The 20,771-nt window shown below is 45.3% G+C and overlaps 1 protein-coding gene across 1 annotated transcript in view; it reads left to right on the forward strand.

The window, feature by feature from the left end:
* The first annotated feature begins 12,114 nt into the window (after window positions 1-12,114).
* The window catches only part of SLC5A10 (solute carrier family 5 member 10), a 203,047-nt gene continuing 194,390 nt past the window's right edge, over window positions 12,115-20,771 (forward strand). The window contains 2 exon segments of the mRNA XM_040356423.1: window positions 12,115-12,352; window positions 16,114-16,185. Of these exon segments, the coding sequence (XP_040212357.1) occupies window positions 12,245-12,352; window positions 16,114-16,185 (180 nt within the window). The 5' untranslated portion in view covers window positions 12,115-12,244.

Below are 20,771 nucleotides of genomic sequence, written 5' to 3' on the forward strand. Positions count from 1 at the left end.
TACTCTGCAGTGTAGTGGGGCATCATGGGAAATGTAGTTCTAAAACATCTGGGGGTGCCAAGGTTCTCCATCACTGGCCCTGGGCTAAGTGGTGGGGTTTATATAGACCAGTGATGGCGAACCTTGGCACCCCAGATGTTTTGGAACTGTATTTCCCATGATGCTCATGCACTCTGCAGTGTAGCGGGGCATCATGGGAAATGTAGTTCTAAAACATCTGGGGTGCCAAGGTTCTCCATCACTGTCCTGGGCTAAGTGGTGGGGTTTATATAGACCAGTGATGGCGAACCTTGGCACCCCAGATGTTTTGGAACTGTATTTCCCATGATGCTCATGCACTCTGCAGTGTAGTGGGGCATCATGGGAAATGTAGTTCCAAAACATCTGAGATGCCAAGGTTCACCATCACTGATATAGACTGTCGCTTTGCCCTGAATGGACATCAGGAAAGGTCCTCTTTTTATAACAGCAACTGAGAATCCATTTTATATGAAGGAAATGAATAAAATATTGTTTCTTAAAGACATCACGGTTCTTTATGTTTGGTAAAGTGCAAAATACAAAAATCAGGGTAAAAGGGGGGTAGAATGAAGTTTTGGGGGGGGTATTATATGTTTATTATACTTTTTTCTGAGATGAAGTAACACGTCTTGTTTTTTCTCCTTCTTCATTGGGTTGGGTAGTGTTATTGTAGGAAGGATTGTAATGAAGTGAAACGTTGTACACGACTGGGGGCCCTTTTCTCTGCTGCTCATTGCTCAGACCAGTCACAATGGCTGGCGGCGGATCCATCGTTCCTGAAAACGATCGGCTGTCTCTGGTTCTGCTCTGTGCTTCATCTCTGACTTGTATCTCCCCCCCTTTTTTTATTTTATTTGGCCAGCAAAGCCTCAGGAGAGGCAGGTCAAGAGACGTCCATGTGCCTCGGCCCTAATTTATCTCGTTCCCGTGAATCTTTTTTTTTTTTTCTTTGTTTTGTAACAGATATGATTGCGCTTAATTGTCTAAAGAATATTTTTGTTTAATCAATGGAGCAACCAAAGTGACTTTTTTTTTTTTGTTGTTCTTTTTTTGTAATCGTGTTTTTTTTAATTGTTGCTCTTTTTGAGCGCTCAGTGACTTCGCTAAATGGATTGGCACATTTGTAGCAATCGGTGCAAGTTTCAGCGGCCTTTATTTATTAAAGCGCCTGGAAGGAAGAACTGCACTTTGTTGCCCATTGCGGCCGACAACTCTTCTTCTAGGCGCTTTTATAAATAAGAGCTAGTAGGTTTATTTACAGAGGCAACTTGCTGCAATCTATGGTAATCAATCGCAGTTCATCCTTCAGGCTGGGTTCACGCGATCGCCGCAGCAGGGGTCCGGTGCGTCCTTGTTCACCGCTTTCAGGTCTGATTTCTTCCAAAAATTTGGGGCTTAATTTGGATTTGAAATGGACCAAAAGACGCACGGGGCTCCTGTGCAAATTTGCATCGGAGGCGCAGCAGAGATATGTGAACTGGCTTCATAGAGAGCCGGTCACAATCTCCTGCTATTGCGAATTGAACGCCGAGAGCCCGCATCCAATTCGCAGTGGTGTGAACCCAGCCTTAGGGGGTTATTTACGAAAGGCAAAACCACTTTGCACTACAAGTGCAAAGTGGCTTTGCCTTTCGTGAGCCTCCCCTCATTTCAGATCTAGCCCTCAGATTTACAGCGACTGCACTTCCAAGTGCACTTTCAGTGCAATTTCAAGTGCACTTGAAATTGCACTGAAAGTGCACTTGGAAGTGCAGTCGCTGTAAATCTGAGGACTAGATCTGAAATGAGGGGAAGCTCTGGATCTACAGCGACTGCACTTCCAAGTGCATTTTCAGTGCAATTTCAAGTGCACTTTGCACTTGTAGTGCAAAGTGGATTTGCCTTTCGTAAATAACCCCCTTAGTGTCCTTGTTTCAGTAATCCAAAAGTGGCTGCTGCACTTAGTTTTGTTGTGCCGAGGGGGCTCCTATCTCCTTGCCGATGTCAGCTTACATTTGAACGTCGATTGATTATTATAAAAAAAACAAAGCAGCAGTTGCTCAGCGTTGAGAATTCAGCTATGTGGTCAAGGAAATTTTTTTTTTTTTTTTTTTTTTTTGTACGCTAAGCCAATCTTGAGCTGCGTTTTTTTGTTATAGTTCTGTCTCCCTCACAAATAGCTCCCTCCACTGGAAGTACGGAGGTTTTACTTTTGAAGTCACGCCATGATTACTGCACCTTGACAGATGTCAGGCTTTGCTTATTTACTGTCACAATGTGCTTTTTTACTCTTGGGGTGTATCTAGTTATACAGCTCTTATCCTTACCTGTATGGCTGCAGGCGCCAGGGAGGGCTATCTGGGCCGCTACTAGGCCGTTTCAGCAGCTACGGGGTTCATTGCTTTGTTGGGGGGGGGGGCCTGTGAAGCATTGCTGAGCGATGTAGTAAGTGTGGATCCACTTATTGCAGGCTTCTTCGTCAGCGCAAGGATATCGGACAAAAGTCAAACTCTGAACAGTTTTTGTGTCTTATTTTTATTTTATTTTTTTTCTACTCCTGTCCCAAAGTTGACTCCGCCCCCCCTGTGTCGATCAGGAGAGTTGCAGTAGTTTAAATGCGCAATATGTCTGGGGGGGGGGGGGGACGGCGGGGGCTACATAGTAACGCTTTTTTTTTGTAGGAAAGCCTACTGAGAAATATGCACTTGTATTTATTTTCTGCAAATGAAGAGGGAACATGTAATAAAATATTTGTTTGTGTGACACGCATTATTGTCTTGTGTTTTCTTTTATTATATTATGTACACTTCAGCAAATCTACTGGCGATACCTTATTTGGTCTCTTTATGTATGGCGCTGTTTATACAGCGGGTAAAACAAGTATTGAACATGTCACCAGTTTTTTAGGTAAATCTATTTCTAAGGGCTCATGCACACTGCAGCTCAAAGAAGCTGCTCTTACGGGCTTTTGAGCTCTAATTTTCTCTGCCTGGAAACTCCCCTCAATGTTAGCCTTTGGGGTTTATTTACGAAAGGCAAATCCACTTTGCTCTACAAGCGCACTTGGAAGTGCAGTTGCTGTAGATCTGAGGAGGACATGCAAGAAAAATAAAAAAACAGCATTTTTGCTTGTGCATGATTGGATGATAAAATCTTCAGATCTTCCCCCTCGTTTTCAGATCTTCCCCCTCGTTTTCAGATCTTCCCCCCTCGTTTTCAGATCTTCCCCCCTCGTTTTCAGATCTTCCCCCCCTCGTTTTCAGATCTTCCCCCCCCTCGTTTTCAGATCTTCCCCTTAGATCTACAGCGACTGCACTTCCAAGTGGATTTGCCTTTAGTAAATACCGTATTTATCTGTGTATACCGCGCACTTTTTTGCCCTTAAAGGGCAAAATTGTGGGTGCGCGATATACGCCGATACTCGCTTCCCGCGCTGTGTTTGAACCACTCTGCCGACATATACCGAGCGCAGTACACTCGGGCAGGCTCGGCTCCGCTAGCGGTCATGTCCTGTGCGTCCTTTATCCGAGAGGAGCCGAGCCTGCCCCAAGTATACCCAAGTGTACTGCGCTCGGTATATGTCGGTGGAGTGGTTCAAACACAGCGTGGGGATCTAGTGAAAAACACATCGGGGAGGACACCACGATGGACGCAGAAGGACGCCGGACCGGACAAGGCCGCCGATGGACGCCGGGCAAGACACCGACGAGGGGCATCCAAACTGTAAGCATTTTTTTTTTTTTTTTTTTTTTTAGGATTTTTCCTTCCAGGTTGGGGGTGCGCGCTATACGCCGGGGCGCGTTATATGAAGATAAATACAGTAAACCCCAATGTGTCCATGCATACTATGGCTTTTTTAGGCGTTTACAGGCAGAAAAAGAAACCTCACCAAACTTGCGTTTTTGAGAGGAGCTTTCAAGCAGAAAAGATGCCTAATGCCAGGTACACACGATCATTTTTCGGCATGTAGAAAAAACAAAATTTTTTCCAACTTCATCATTTAAAACGACGTTGCCCACACACTGTCGTTTAAAAAAAAATGCTCTAGCAAAGCACGGTGACGTACAACACGTACGACGGCACTATAAAGGGGAAGTTCCATTCGGATGACGTCACCCTTTAGCTGATTTCGTGTTAGTAAAAGATGATTTGCGCTTTTCTGTCTGTTACAGCGTGATGAATGTGCTTACTCCATTACGAACGGTAGTTTTACCAGAATGAGCGCTCCCGTCTCATAACTTGCTTCTGAGCATGCGCGGGTTTTTCACGTCGTTTAAGCCCACGCGTGATCATTTTTTACAACCCGAAAAACATTGTTAAAAATTGCCGCATTTTCGGATTTATTTTTTGTCGTGTTTCAGAACCCAAAAAATTATGTGAAGCCCACACACCATCATTTTAAATTAAATTTTTTTTAAACGTCATTTTTTACATGCCGAAAAATGATCGTGTGTACGCGGCATAAGTTCGCAGAAATGATCAACATAGCATGAAGAAGCTCGAACACAGCAAAAATTAGGGAAGGGTTTGTGAAAAAAAAAATTCTCAAATAAACTCAATAAAAGCGTGCAATAAAGAACAAGCTTTTAGGCAGAGAGATAAAGGCTCAAATGCCTGTAAAAACTGATTCTTTTTTTTAGCTGCAGTGTGCATGAGCCCTAAAGGGGTCTTTCACATGAATTTTTCTCCGCAGTGGCATCCCAAGCAATCCATACAAACAAACAAAAACAAATAAGTTCAGAAATGAAGTTCTGTGTAATAAAATGGAATGACACAGGGAAAAAGTAACACGCTAACTGAAATTTATTTAATACTTGGTACAAACTCCTTTGTTGGTAATGACGGCTTCAAGACGCCTCCTTTATGGAGAAACGAGTCGCATGCATTGCTCAGGTGTGATCCACTGTGGGAGTGAAGCTTGAAATCGCCTTGTTCAAACCTCACCTATGCGGTGATCGATCGTGTAGATCAGGGGTGCCCAACCTTTTGAAGCACAAGGGCCACTTAAAGCGGAGGTTCCGCAGCCAATCTTTTTTTTTTTTTTTTTTTTGGTGCATTCAATGGGTTTTTACATAACAACGTAGTACTCGCTTGTTTGGTGACTAAAAACATCCCCTGCCTGTTTTTGTTGAAAAGATAAACTTATAAAAAACGATATAGGCATTTTGCTTGTGGGCATTGTGAAGCCCCCAAGCACTGACTTCCTGGAAGCGGTGAATGCTCGTCTCCCAGCATTCACTGCTCTTTCCCACGCATAAGCAGTGTTTACGGCGACCTGCATCGTAAACTTCCTGGTTGCCATCACAACGGGCGGCGTCATTGAAAGGTCACGCCCCGTTGTAATGGCATTCACAACATTAGAAACAATAGTGATGGCTCAGAACGGCTTGACGCGTCACGTGACGAGTGAGATCTCAAGAGATTTCGCAGGACGGCGTTCCGCGTTGTCTCCTGGGAAGCATGACACTGTGCTACCAGGAGACATTGCGGCGAGCTCCCAGTAAACACTGCGGCGCCGGGGAGACACCTACTCTCGCGGGAGGAAAAAAACGGAAGTCCAACTTTACACTGCTATTTCAAGGTATTTAAATGAACAAAATAAAAAAATCTTTAGGTATTTGTATATGTATGTGGTGCGATGATCAGGATAACATAGTGTTGTTGTTTTGGGTGAACCTCCGCTTTAATCGACTTGGTAACTGGTCGCAGGGCCACAATAAACAGAGCGGGTGGATGGCGGGTCCATGTCTGCTCTGCATATGCTGAGTGGATACGGACACAGCCCACTATACTCTTTTTGTTTTTTTATTTCGTTTTTTTGGATCGGATAGGAGGTAGGACACAAGTCGGTTTACATCTGCCACCCCGTAGAGGTGAATGGAGAGTCCAATTGGGTTGGACTGACCTTGTGAAAGGGGCCCAAGAATGGTAGTTTGGAAATGTGGTCACCCTAACGGCCGCGCAATTGTCAGCTAAAGCGTTGCAGTGCCGAATTGCAAAAAAATGCTCTGGTCAGGAAGGGGGCTGAAGTAGTTAAGTAGCATGTAGACAAATCACACACCCCTGTCATGCCCCAGGGTACACCATGGAGAACTAATATGCTAGAAATGATTGGCAAAACAACAAAATAGTTTTTTTTGGTTTTTTTAAACGCTATTTTTTTATAATGGATTATTAAAATTAACAAATGCAATAATTTATAGGTTAGAGGAAAGGTTTAGTGCAGTATAAGATGTTTTAAACAGTACATGTTTAAAGGTTCATACATCAGACCAAAACCTAGGAGAGCCAGACGGATTTGGTTGGGGTCAGCCCCACCATATGAGGTAGATTGAGAGCCATGCCAAAGGTGTTCAGTAGGGTTAAAGGCATGGCTCTGTGCTGGCCTCCTCGCCAAACTCCTTAATCCATGTCTATGGAGCTGGCTTTGTGCCCAGGGCACAGTCATGCTGGAGGGTGAAGAGGACCTTCCCTAAATTGTTCCCACGTGGTTGGCAGCGCACAATTGTGTAAAATATCTTCGTGTCTTGTAGCATTAAAGCTACCCTTCACTGGAAATGCAGTCATTTGGGGGCGTTCACACACGTTTAGTCATGTTAGTAAAGTAAATCCAGCTGGACAGAAGGCCAGGTGTGTGTGCCCAGGTTGTAGGTGATGGCCGTGCAATGGTCAGTGCACAGATGTCCACCCTTTGTGCTGAGTGCACAGCTCCATCTGTTTTCCTGACCTCTGCTCCATTACACCAATTTGCAGCATTCAGCAGATGCATGTTCTCCGGCGGCCCTAATGTCACCGTGCCTCATTAGAGGTGACTCATTGTCTCAGCAACGTAAGACATGCTTATCTCTTGTGTGTTTGTGGTTCTGTCAGCAAATTCTGTCATTTCTATCAGGAATTTTGGGGCCCCTTACACAGCTTCAGGCATGGGCCCCCTGGAGCAGAGAACCGGGGGGGGGGGGGGCTGCCGCCTGAAATTGGTAAGCGGGGGGGACTTACAAAAAAAACGAAATATAGAAAAGTATATATATATATATATATATATATATATAACAAAAATTATAAAAAAAAAGGGGGGTAGCCATCCAGGGCCCTGGGGACCTCTGGGCCCTTTAATAAAAAGAAAAAATAAACCTCTGGGCCATTTAATAACAAATATATAAACAAATAAGTAAAAAAAATAAACATTTATAAAAAATACAGAAAAAAAAAGGGGGGTTGCCATCCGGGGCTCTTGGGACTTCTGGGCCTTTTAATAATATAAAAAAATATAAACAAAAATAAACATGTATAAAAAAAAGGGGGGGTTGCCACATGGGGCCCTGGGGACCTCTGAGCCCTTTAATAAAAAACGATATATAAAAAAAAAAAAAAATATATATATATATATATATATATATATATATAATTTTTTTTATAAAAAAAAGGGGGTTGCCATCCGGGGGCCATGGGGATCTCTGGGCCCTTTAATAATAATAAAATTATATATATATAAAAAAATATATATTTTTTTTTTATATAGAAAAATAAATAAAAAGGGGGGGTTGCCATCCGGGGGCCTTGGGGACCTCCGGGCCCCTTACAGGTGTACTGCCTGTACCCCCCTGATGGCGGCCCTGGCGCTCAGCGACATATAGTTGGAGAAGTATGGTTGGCACTCTAAAACTTTTGACACTTTGTGGGAACCAATGTGTTCTTAACCAGTGTTTTTGTGTGTACTGTGCTTTCACTAAGGGATGTGCTGGTTTTTATTCCCTGCTTTGCAGAGAAACAAAATCTGGCACACCCCCACTGACAGGACAGGGCTTCATCCTGTCTTTGGCTGGGTTCACACTACTACACTACTTTCATCCTACTTTGCTCTGCTACATCGGTCCTACATTTATCCTACATCCATCCTACTTTCATGAACAGGATACTACTTTGGTCCGACTTCAATGATATTCAATGGGCCTGAAGTAGGATCAATGTAGGACCAAAAGTAGTACAGGGAGCATTTTCAAAGTCGGACCGACTTGTGTAGGACGCTACAAGACGCTCTCATAGGGAAACATTGAACACAGAGCAAAGTAGGATGAAAGTAGTGTAGTAGTGTGAACCCAGCCTAACTCCTTGCCAATCAGCGAGTGCCAGCTGTCATCCATTGGCTGTCACCCGCTGATTGGCTTGTGCTGTTAATAATCACAGCACAGCTGACTCAGATCATTTCAAACCACCAATTAGATCTGAGGAAAAAGCGAAAGCTTTAAAACGCATCATCTGACACGTCTGAACGTCACTTCCAGTTCACGGACTCCTCCGAGCTTGCGTTCTATGCTGGTACACACACCTTCTAGCAGACACTAGGCTGGTCCTACATGCCGCTCTGCCGACCCATCCTCTGCAGCTTGCTGTGACGCCGCTCTCGATGTAATCTTGTACCCTGCAGTGACCTTACAGACCACGGACATCACCATTATTATCATATGCCTGATTCTCACCTATACTGTGTGAGTAGCCTTTTGGCTTTTGTTCTTAAAGCGTCTACCGGACCTTCAGCCGGGCACTCAGAGCGCATGCGCCGCTGTATGAAAAGGGAATATCTCCCAAACTGTACAGGTTTAAGAGGTATTATTTTTGCCTACAGGTAAGCCTTATTATAGGCCAGTGATGGCGAACCTTGGCACCCCAGATGTTTTGGTAATCCATTTCCCATGATGCTCCACTACACTGCAGAGTGCATGAGCATCATGGGAAATGTAGTTCCAAAACATCTGGGGTGCCAAGGTTCGCCATCACTGTTATAGGCTTACCTGTAGGTAAAAGTGAAAAAAAAGGGTATACAACCTCTTAAAATAAATCTTTTTCTATATATTGCACTTAGTCTGGCACACCTTTGTCCTTCTTTTTACTCAATTTCCAATTAACACTACTGGAAATAGAGCTCTTCAGTAAATGTTTGGCTACATCACCGTTTACCACTACAGATCCTGGTTTCCTTACCATGAGATATTAGGCCTTGTACACACGGTCGAACGGTCCGATGAAAACGGTCCGCCGGACCGTTTTCATCGGACATGTCCGCTGCCGGATTTTGGTCTGATGTTTGTACACACCATCAGACCAAAATCCCCGCGGACAGCGAACGCGGTGACGTGGCCGCGGCGATGACACGGCGACGTGCGCGACCCTGGAAGGTCAATGCTTCCACGTATGCGTCAATCACTTCGACGCATGCGGGGGATTTCGGCCCAGCAGACATGTCCGATGAGTCGTACAGACCATCGGACAAGTCCGACGGACAGGCTTCCAGCGGACATGTTTCTTAGCATGCTAAGAAACATTTGTCCGCTGGAAACCTGTCCGCTAGGCTGGGAATCCGGTCCGGTCGGCCGTACAGACGACCGAACATGTCCGCGGAAACTGGTCCGCGGACCAGTTTCAGCAGACATGTTCGGTCGTGTGTACGAGGCCTTAGAGGCATCTTGTATTTCTAGCACACTGACATTGAAGACCTGTCCAAAGCTGAATGGTTTAGCAACATACCATAGATATTTGAACTATAATTTGGAGAAATCGGGCCTGCACTGGGTTTTGTCTGCTAATAGCATGCATGGATGATCTGTTAACTGTCGTCGGAGTTGTTTTGGTTACTGTTTAATTTCACACACCTTGCTGTGACACATTCCTCTTTTAAAAAACCTCTTGATTTACTTATTTTATAGAAAATTAGAGCTGTCTTCGTTTAATGTACAAGGTCAGATATACAACATTTTACAGGTGTCTCCGGAACTGTAAGCGAGGGGACGTCTTCCAATGGGGATTTCCATCTATCCTCAACATTTACCATTACACATTGTCACAGGGAACCTCTGCTAATGATTACTATATCTACGGTTTACTGTACTTTAGTGTAAAGGTCAGTGGGAAGAATCACCTGTAGCACAGACACCACACTGGTCCCGCTGTTTGTCTCGGGTTCTATTCCCTCTTAGGTGCACAGCAGCCAGGCACACGGTATTTTCTCAGTCTCTCCACACAATAGTTCTTGTCGGAAATTCCGATCGTCTGTATGCAATTCCAACGCGCAAAAAAAAAAACATGCATGCTCAGAATCAAGCAGAAGAGCCAAACTGCCTATTGAACTTCATTGATCTCGGCTCGTCGTATGTCTTGTACGTCACTGCGTTCTTGACGGTCGGAATTTTGTGTGACCATGTGTATGCAGCACAAGTTTGAGCCAACATTCCAACGGAAAAAAAATCCACGGTTTTCTTGTTGGATTTTCCGATCGTGTGTAAGCGGTATAGGATTGGCAAAGATCAGGCAAGGGAGGACATGAAAATCAGACAGGATTATGGTCAGGAGAACAGGCCGAGGTTAAAGCGGGAGTTCACCCATTAATGCTGTTTTTACCCTTAGATAGATACTCATTTAGTCTAGGGGAATCGGCTAGTTGTTTTAAAATCCGAGCATTACTTACCGCTGTAGAGAGCGATCTTCTCCGCCACTTCCGGGTATGGGTCTTCGGGACTGGGCGTTCCTTCTTGATTGACAGTCTTCCGACAGGCTTCCGAAAGGCTTCCGACGGTCGCATCCATTGTGTCACGAGTAGCCGAAAGAAGCCGAACGTCGGTGCGGCTCTATACTGCGCCTGCGCACCGACGTTCGGCTACTTTCGGAAAATCGTGACGTGATGGATGCGACCGTCGGAAGCCTTTCGGAAGACTGTCGGAAGACTGTCAATCAAGAAGGAACGCCCAGTCCCGCAGCCCATACCCGGAAGTGCCGGAGAAGATCGCTCTCTACAACGGTAAGTAATGCTCGGATTTTAAAACAACTAGCCGATTCCCCTAGACTAAATGAGCATCCATCTAAGGGTAAAAAATGTTTTTTTACCTTAATATCTACCTTAAATCATATTGCTATTTGCCTAGCGTAGCCTAAATACTGAAATTTGCACCTAAAATTTTAATTTAGTAAGTTTTGTTAAATGCCAGTAAAAACGTGGCTGTACCAGTACATTTTGGGTGTCGTACCAGTAAATTTCAATCTGGTAGGTTGGCAACACTGCTTGGCACAGGCATATGTGTGCCCAATCTTGAAATAATAATCTGCGACAATGACCAGTGATCTGTGACTGTTTCCATGTCTACTGTTTTCTCCCAGTACCCAAATTCTTCTATGACCTGTTTTGGATACTTTGCTTATTAAAGCGGAGGTTCACCGGTAATATGCTGTTTTTTGTGTTATTTTCGATATAATAAGGGCAAATTATTTAGTCACATCACCCCCTGCCTCCATCCCCCTCTGCCACCAACACCCCCTGCCTTCACCCCCCTCTGCGGTGCCACACTCTCCCCCTGCCTCCAATCTCCCCCAGGACCCCTGCCTCAAATCACCCCCTGCCTTCTATCGTCCCCTGCCTCCATCCCCCTCTGCCATCAACAACCCCTGTCTCCATCCCCCACCCTCTGCCGTTCCACCATCGCCCTCTGCGGTGCCACCAACATCCCCTGCCTCCCATCACCCCCTGCCACTAACACCCCCTGCCTCCAATCTCCCCCTGCCTCCATTGCCCCCTGCCTCCATCCCCCTCTGCGGTGCCACTGCAGCCACCATCACCTCCTGCCTCCAATCTTCATGCGCAGTTCCAAGCCAAACCGATCTCGCCTATATTTACTGGCACATTCCCGCAACCACGGACATCTACGAACGGGGGAAAAAAGTGCCCGTTTTTACGAACTGTCGGTAAAAATACGGACGGTTGGCATCACTGGTGCCAAGTAGTAGCCCTATGTGAAGGGCCATGTACCAGAACATATGCATGTAGGCAGCCACCAGCTTCCCGATAGCTGAAGCTGAATAGGTTCAAATAAAGCACCCTTGGCTTGTGCCAAGGGGTATGGTGGCTTGTGCCAAGGGGTATGGTGGCTTAAATTGGAGACTCCTGAGATTTGTTTTCATAAACTGGGCACAGCGGAAGAGCAGGACGATGTACAGGAAAGGGCATGGGGGGAAGGAGACCTGACAGGTGGGACCTGATCTAGATAACACCATGTTTGTTTAGATGCTGCTGTGGCTCAGCCTATAAATTTGGAGGTTTGTACTTTGTGTCACTTATATCTGCCTGAATGCTTCCAACACCAACAACCAGATTAATGATCAATTACCCCAACCTGCTGCTTGTAGTCAGCACTTCTTCCCGCTGACCCTCCACATCGTGGTGCTTCTGCCGTCAGTGCAGGGAAGAAACAGATCCAGAACCATGGAACAAAACACCACCATAACCCAAAGTCCTGCGCAGCAGTTCAACATCTCCGACATCATCGTCATCGTGGCCTATTTCATGCTGAACGTGGCGGTTGGGATTTGGGTAAGAAAAAATGATTTTAGCCAATCCACAATGCCTGCCAGAACTATTCTAGCTCGATCGGCACTATTTGTGCTGCCCAGAAAAGTTAAATATTTTCGTCATTTTACAATTGTAATTTTTTTCTACTTACATTTATTTGATTGTTCAGTGATTGCAAAGAATGTGGGGGTGTCTTTGACCACCACGTGCATAACATGAAAACTTTATTCATGAATGCAGAATAGACAAACCCAAACTTTTTCCATTTTACTCAACTAAATTCTGTGTTTTTTTTCCATGATCAGTTTCAGTTTTCATTACAATGTGTACACATAACGGCAATGGTGGCTAACTTTTTGGACGTAGTGGGCAAGCCCGGACTGGGACAAAAAATAGGCCCAGGCATTTTAGACTGAGCAGTACATTCTTTTTTTAAACTTTTTTTAAACTAAATTACAAATAATGACAACTAGCGGTTTCCCAATGTTATATTTTGTCACAGTCACTTGTTCTGCTCGGTCAGTGTCACTCCCTAGAGGCCCACATGGCTTGCGGCAGACAAGTGACCCGCAGGTGAGAGCCAGGGGCATGACATGAGCGATATAATCACATATTTTATATTGTGGCTCTCACCCTTTGGAGCTCTCTGTCACATTTAGAGCCATCTTTTTTTTTTTTAACAAGAGAAGAGCCATCTTTAATATTTAATATTGACTGGACCCTGGGAAAACATCCCCCCCCCCCCCCCCCAATGGCAATTTCACTCTCCACCTGCTTTGAGACATACAATAAATAGCAGCTAGACTTAAAATCTGTTTGCTGTGGCAGATCAGCATATCATTACCACTCACTAGATACGCCGTCGTAACTCGGAATCTGCGCCGTCATATGTTTAAGTGTATTCTCAAACTGAGATACACTTAAACCAGGCCGTCGTATCTTAGCTGTCTAGTTCCGCCGGCCGCTAGGGGCGTGAACGCTGATTTACGCCTAGAATGCGTAAATCAGCAAGATACGCCGATTCACGAACGTACGCTTGCCCGTCGCAGTAAAGATACGCCGTTTACGTAAGGCGTTTTCCGGCGTAAAGTTAGTCGAACAAATAGCTGGCCTAGTCAATGTTAAGTATGGCCGTCGTTACCGCGTTGAAATTTGAAAATTTTACGTCGTTTGCGTAAGTCTTCCGTGAATGGGGCTGGACGTAATTTACGTTCACGTCGAAACCAATACGTCCTTGCGGCGTACTTTGGAGCAATGCACACTGGGATATGTCCACGTCGTATCTTAGCTGTCTAGTTCCGCCGGCCGCTAGGGGCGTGAACGCTGATTTACGCCTAGAATGCGTAAATCAGCAAGATACGCCGATTCACGAACGTACGCTTGCCCGTCGCAGTAAAGATACGCCGTTTACGTAAGGCGTTTTCCGGCGTAAAGTTAGTCGAACAAATAGCTGGCCTAGTCAATGTTAAGTATGGCCGTCGTTACCGCGTTGAAATTTGAAAATTTTACGTCGTTTGCGTAAGTCTTCCGTGAATGGGGCTGGACGTAATTTACGTTCACGTCGAAACCAATACGTCCTTGCGGCGTACTTTGGAGCAAAGCACACTGGGATATGTCCACGGACGGCGCATGCGCCGTTCGTAAAAAACGTCAATCACGTCGGGTCACGAGTCATTTACATAAAACCGCCCCCCCTCATCCTCATTTGAATTAGGCGCGCTTACGCCGACCCATTCACGCTACGCCGCCTTAACTTAGGAGGCAAGTGCTTTGTGATTACAGCACTTGCCTCTCTGACTTACGGAGGCATAGCGTATATGCGATACGCTACGCCGTCTCAAAAGTAAGCCAGTCTATCTGAATCTGGCTATAAACCTCTGGTAAGAAGGCATTTTATATCAATATTGGAGGTGGTGCACTTGTGCGTTTTGATCACCCATCAATTATACTCATTATTACTGGATGTTCATCAAGGAATTCACCTGCACTATTTAGATCAGCACCAGTTGTTCACACTTTATGGACTCTTGTTTATTCAATATCTATGTTTAGCGCAGCAAAATTTGTTATTGTTTCACGTTTACCACATTGGTCCTGTTATGTTGTTGCTTGCACTTTTATATTCAGTCTGTATACCTGCCCAATATTTTTTTTTGTTTAAGTTTAACCATTTGCCAACAATCTCAGGTATTAGTATGGTGACAGAGTGGTTTTCCTGTACCTGATAACGTACCTAGTACTCCGTCATCTTTGGTTTTGTCCCCTGTTAACCACAGAAAACTTATCAGGGGTGGGCAACTGCGGCCCTCCAGCTGTTGTGGAACTACATGTCCCATGAAGCATTGCATGACTGACAGTTACAAGCACGACTCCCAGAGGCATGATGGGAAAGCTGACAGTTACTCCCAAAGCTGGAGGCCCACAGTTTGTCCACCCATGACTTAGATCAGGGGTCTCAAACTGGCAGCCCTCCAGCTGTTGCAGAACTACAAGTCCCATCATGACTCTGCCTGTGGGAGTCATGCTTGTAACTGTTAGCTTTGCAATGCCTTATGGGACTTAGTTCTGCAACAGCTGGGGGTGCCACCAGTTTGAGACTCCTGACTAATGCCGCGTACACACGATCGGTTAAACCGATGAGAATGGTCTGATGGTCAAAACCGATCGTGTTTGGGCCCCATCGGTTATTTATCCATAGGTTAAAAAAAAGCAATCTTGTTTTAAATTTAACCAATGGATACCTAACCGATGGGAAAAAAACGATCGTTAGTAGGCACAACCATCGGTTAAAAATCCACGCATGCTCAGAATTAAGTCGACGCATGCTTGGAAGCATTGAAATTTTTTTCCAGCACGTCGTCGTGTTTTACGTCACCGCATTCTGACACGATCGTTTTTTAACCGATGGTGTGTAGGCGCGACGGACCATCAGTCAGCGTCATCGGTTAACCGATGAAACCGGTCCATCGGTCCGTTCTCATTGGATGGACCGACCGTGTGTACGTGGCATTATATTGTTCCATCCAATGCCTATAACAGAGTCAGTGTGACTATAAAGTGGATCTTTGCTCCATTAAAGATCCCAAGATCGAACACCATAAAGTGACTGCAATTACCTTTATCAGAAAGAAAAGCCTCTTATGTGCTGTTCTCTCATTTAGTTTCACTTTATTACTTTTATCAACTTCTCTTATTTGCTCATCATTATTGATTGTTGTTGATTGTTGATCCTGCGAGAAATACAGTTAGCTTGTGCCTTGTACATTGTTTTACTTTGCTCTGTTGCATTGTTAGGCCCCATGCACATTGGGCATTTAGCCATGTTGCATGGGGCACTGGCATTTAGCTGGGGCGGAGGGTACAAGTGCCCTATCCACTTCTGCTGCCAGCAGCCTATAAAACTCTACATATGAGAGATTGGCAGTTGCTGTAGCTGAATAGGGCACCTAGCAGTATGAATGTTTAGGGCAGTATGTGCCCAGGGAGGAATGCCCAGAAAACATTGTCCCTGGGTGCATATTGCCCTAAACGTTTGTACCACTAGGTGCAACATACAATACCGTCCAGCACCGATGCCACCCCAGTTTTCTCTGTAGACTATAAAACACAATGTAATGGAGAAGAGGAGAGGGGGCGGGGGAGGTGTTCTATAGTCAGGTCCTAGGGTGACAACAATGCTCCTCCATAGACACATTTCAGTGACAACTGTGCAAGACTGAAGGGAAGGCTGGAGTTCAACTGTAATTTTATATATTCTAAATCACTTTCTTTTTCCTCTCCAGTCTTCATGTCGCGTGAACAGGAACACTCTGAATGGATACTTCCTAGCAGGGCGTAATATGGCTTGGTGGCCTGTAAGTATATCGTATATAGGTTTGGCTTGCAAGGGCTTGCCATGTTACAAAATGTTTTTAAGGCTATATGTAAGCATAACCCTGTCCTGTTACCATAGCAACACTAGGAGTTAGGTTGCTGGAGTTAGGTTTGATGGGCAAACTGACCATCTTCTTAACCACTTGACCTGACCTTTTTCTGACACTTTTGTTTACATGTAAATATCAGTATTTTTTTGTTAGAAAAATACTTAGAACCCCCAAACATTATTATTTTTTTTTAAAGCAGAGGCGCTAGAGAATAAAATGGTGGGTTTTGCTATCTTTAATGCAAAAAAAAAAACACAATACATAACCCAATTGTTGGTAAAATAAAAAAGATGATGTTACGCCGAGTAATAGATACCAAACATGTCACGCTTTAAAATTCCCCATGACAAACAACGTAAATTTTACTGTCCATAGGCGACGCTTTAAAAGCCTTTACCACTTTAGATTTACACAGGAGGTCTGGTGCTAGAATTACTTCCCGTGATCTGAGGTACGGTGATACCTCACATTTGTAGGACGATCGCTGTTTGCATGCGTGTAGGACCACAGGGGGATGGGGGCACTTTAAAAAAAAGATTATTTATGTATTTATTTTTATTTTTACACTGTCACTTTAATTATTTTTACTTTTTTTGCTGTTACAAGGAATGTAAACATCCCTTTGTGAGAGAAATAGGCATGTGACAGGTACTCTTTATGGAGAGATCTGAGGTCTGTAAGACCCCAGATCCCTCTTTTGCCCCTTAAAAGAATTCAATCACACCAAGATCGGTGTGTTGGAATGCTTTTGATTTTTGAAAACGGCGCTATTGACATCCTGACAAACTGGAAGAGATGTCCGATCATTGCTTGCAGGTTACTACAGCGGAGAGCGGAACAAAGCTGATCCGGTCTTTGTCTGGCTCTCTGATCAGCCAGCAGAAGTGCCGGCTGGTCGAACCAGGTGTCATGGTGAGACGGGAGATCCCAATAAAGCAGAAGGTGGTTTGAGGGGGTGGCTGGGGTGTCCCACTGTCCATAAAAGCAATCCTGCAGCTAGTTAGCCATTAGGATTGCTTTTACAAGAAAGCTGACCGCCGGCTTTAAAAAAAAAGGTACAGGGATAATACCTGGAGCTACAGGCATCATCCCAGTATATCAACTTGAAATATAGCGATGTACGTAAGTGAAGGGAAATTTTCCCAACAAAACAGAGGACAGCAATAAATAAACTCAGGAAGTAAAAGAAGGGAGTCGGATGCTTGATCTTATAAAGCACTAAATGTCAGGTCATGGAGGGAATGGTTCTTCTTAAAGCAATCGTCCAGGGAGTGGTGGATGATGGTAAACTCTGTGGTTGAGTAGGGATGGGGTGTGCAAGTGCTAAAAGCAGAAAGTAATGGAGTTTAATTTTTATTCAGACTCTCATTTCATTCCAAAATCCAACGCGTTTCAGGGGTTCAGAGGATCCACCTTCATCAGGTCTTGGTACTGCTGAACAAAGTATTTATTGGACTGAAATATTTGAGGAATCCTCCTGGGGTATGATCACTCCAAATGCTGATTTAAACAAGGACCCCTCCAACTTTATCCCTCGGCTGATATGAATATGCATGATTATGCCCAGATCTTCTATAATTGTTCCTTGGTCTGATCTTCTGGGCACCTCCTCTCTGGGCACCTCCTCTCTGGGCACCTTCACTCTGGGCACCTTCACTCAATCCATCTTGTCCAGTGTTGCAGAGCCTCTGAACGTGGATCACAGAAAACGTTAGCTAGCTGTAACAAACCGCGGCAGTAATCGCATGAGGAAAGGGTTAAACGTCTAGCTCCGGGGATTACAGCTGTAAGGATTCACTGGGATTTGTAAGATGGATTAGTCGGAGCTTTTTGGCTTTTGAACTTATTCAGCTTTTTGGCACAGATACCCGAGCTTCTGTTCCTGAGAGATGCAATCAGACGTGAAAGTGGGCCTCCGAAAACCACCCCACCAGTCTCATTACTGCTCACAGGTCATAGATTATCCAATCAAATCGTAGAGATCAATATTTCCTAATTAGGAAAGTTCAGTGGTTCTCACTGCCCGGCTGCCTGAGGTGACCTACAGAGTGACTACAAGTCTCAGCATGTCCTGGCAGTTGCAGAAGTGTCCACCTACCCCTTGCTCTCCTTTCTACATATAATTTTTTTGGTATATTTTTTTTTTTTTACTAAACTTTACAATAACCTATGCAAACAATTATAGTATAGTAATTATTATAGTATGATGAACAATAAAGTTATAAACGTTCAAAAAAAATGCTGCAGAAAAGGGGTCAGGACGGTAAGGAGGTTTTCATCTTAGAAGAATATAAATTAATAACGTAGGGAACATACAACACAATTGTTTTGTTAATATAAATACATATAACATAAAGACAACAAATGTAATAGGGCAAAATAGTATATTTTAGGGAAGGAATGATTCAGGGCTCTATTGGAGTACAAGAGCCGCCTGCATCCTAACAATAAAGGAAACTAGACAGCAATGGTGGCCTGTGTCCTAACAACAATGGATGCTAGGCGGCAAGAGCTTTCTGCATTCTGGCACTAAAAGATGTTAGGCAGAAATGGTTGCTTGTGTCCTAGCAACCAAAGTCCCTAGCCAAAAAAATCCTCCTGCGTCCTAGCAACCAAGGACGCTAGGCGACAATGGCTGTCTGCATCCTGGCAACCAAGAGGGCTAAGCAGCAGAAGCTGCCTGTGTCCTAGCAACAAAGGATGCTAGACAGCAATGGCTGCCTGCGTCCTAACAAAAAATCTGCTACTGCATCCTAGAAACAAAAGGATGCTGGGCAGCAATGGCTGCCTGCATCCTAGCAACCAAGGAAGATAGACAGCAGTAGCTTCCTGTGTTCAAGCAACCAAGGACGCCAGGCGGCAATGACTGCCTGCATCCTAGCAAACAACAATGTTTGGCAGTAGGAGCTGCCTGTGTCCTAGCAAAAAAGGATGCTTGGTGGCAAGACCTGCCTGCATCCTAGCAACAAAGGCCACCTGCATCCTAGCAACCAAGGATGCTAGGCAGCAGAAGCCACTTGTGTTCTAGCAATGAAGGGCAATAGGTGACAATGACCACCTGAGTCTTAGCAACCAATAGCCCTAGCAAGAAAAGGATGCTAGGTAGCAAGACCTGCCTGAATCCTAGCAACAAAGGATGTTAGGCAGTAATGGCCACCTGCATTCTTGCAACCAAGGATGCTAGACAGCAGTAGTTTCCTGTGTCCAAGCAACCAAGAACACCAGGAAGCAATGGCTGACTGTATCCTAGAAACAAGAATGCTAGGCAGTAGGAGCTGCCTGTGTCCTAGCAAAAAAAGGATGCTTGGTGGCAAGACCTGTCTGCATCCTAACAACAAAGGATGCTAGGCAGTAAAGGTCACCTGCATCCTAGCAACCAAGGATGCTAGGCAGAAGAAGCCATTTGTGTTCTAGCAATGAAGGGCAATAGGTGACAATGGCCATCTGAGCCTTAGCAACCAATAGACTGTATGCTTGTGTGCATAAACATTAAACAAATGTTAAGAGGGGGGCGTGGCCAGGCAGCGTATGTAGCCGGACGCAGCTGAAGTGAGCTCCGCCGAGAATCCTGGATAAACTCCTGGGGAAGTCACCGCACATTGACCCAAGGCACACGGTTGTGCCCCTCACGTTACCTGGATCACACCCATACCTTTTCCGGCGCTCCGGTCCCACGATGTCGTCCAGCAAGAAGCAGCTGGTGAACAGATCCGCAGAGCACATGTCCCAAAATGGCGCGTACGCAGGCCGCACGGCCAAGGAGAAGCACCGCGAGGCGGCGGAGAAGTTGTTCTCCAAACCACCACCGAAAGATCAGGTGGCCTCCTCCAGCTCTCCAGAGGACTCGCCGGGTGGAGGATCCGAAGCGGACGACACAGTGCCCTTGGAGGACTCGGTACAGGCCGGCTTGATATGGGACGCAGTGAGTACTCCTAACCCGGAACCCACTAGGCCCCAAACCCCAGTGAGCCCTGCTACAGAGGGAGAGCCCACCCTGAGGGACATATTTGCCGCTGTAACATCCTGCAATATGTCTATCACGGCCCTTACCACGGAAATCAAGGGGATGAAGTCTGAGATCTCCTTTCTCAGACAGGACGCTCAGAAGCTGAGGGAGAGGGCCTCCGCTCTGGAGGAGAGGGTGAGCACCATTGAGGATGACTTGGGGCCTATGCAGAGGGATCTCTCCTATAACAACCATATCATTGATCAGCATTCCTCTCGTTTAGAAGAATTAGAGAACAGGATGAGGAGAAATAATGTGAGGGCTATAGGCCTCCCTGAAAAGCTGGAAGGGAAGAACCCTGTGGAATTCATTGAGAAATGGCTGATCGCTGCGTTCGGGAGGGAAGCATTCTCCCCCATGTTCTCTGTTGAACGGGCTCACAGGGTGCCGTCCAGACCATTGCAGCCCGGTGCTCCACCTAGACCCTTTCTGTTTAAGCTCCTGCACTATCGGGACAGAGATGCCATTTTATATAATGCTAGAATTAATCCGGCTGCCCTAAAAATGGACA

The sequence above is a fragment of the Rana temporaria genome, chromosome 6, assembly GCF_905171775.1.
Source record: "Rana temporaria chromosome 6, aRanTem1.1, whole genome shotgun sequence".
NCBI lineage: Eukaryota > Metazoa > Chordata > Amphibia > Anura > Ranidae > Rana > Rana temporaria.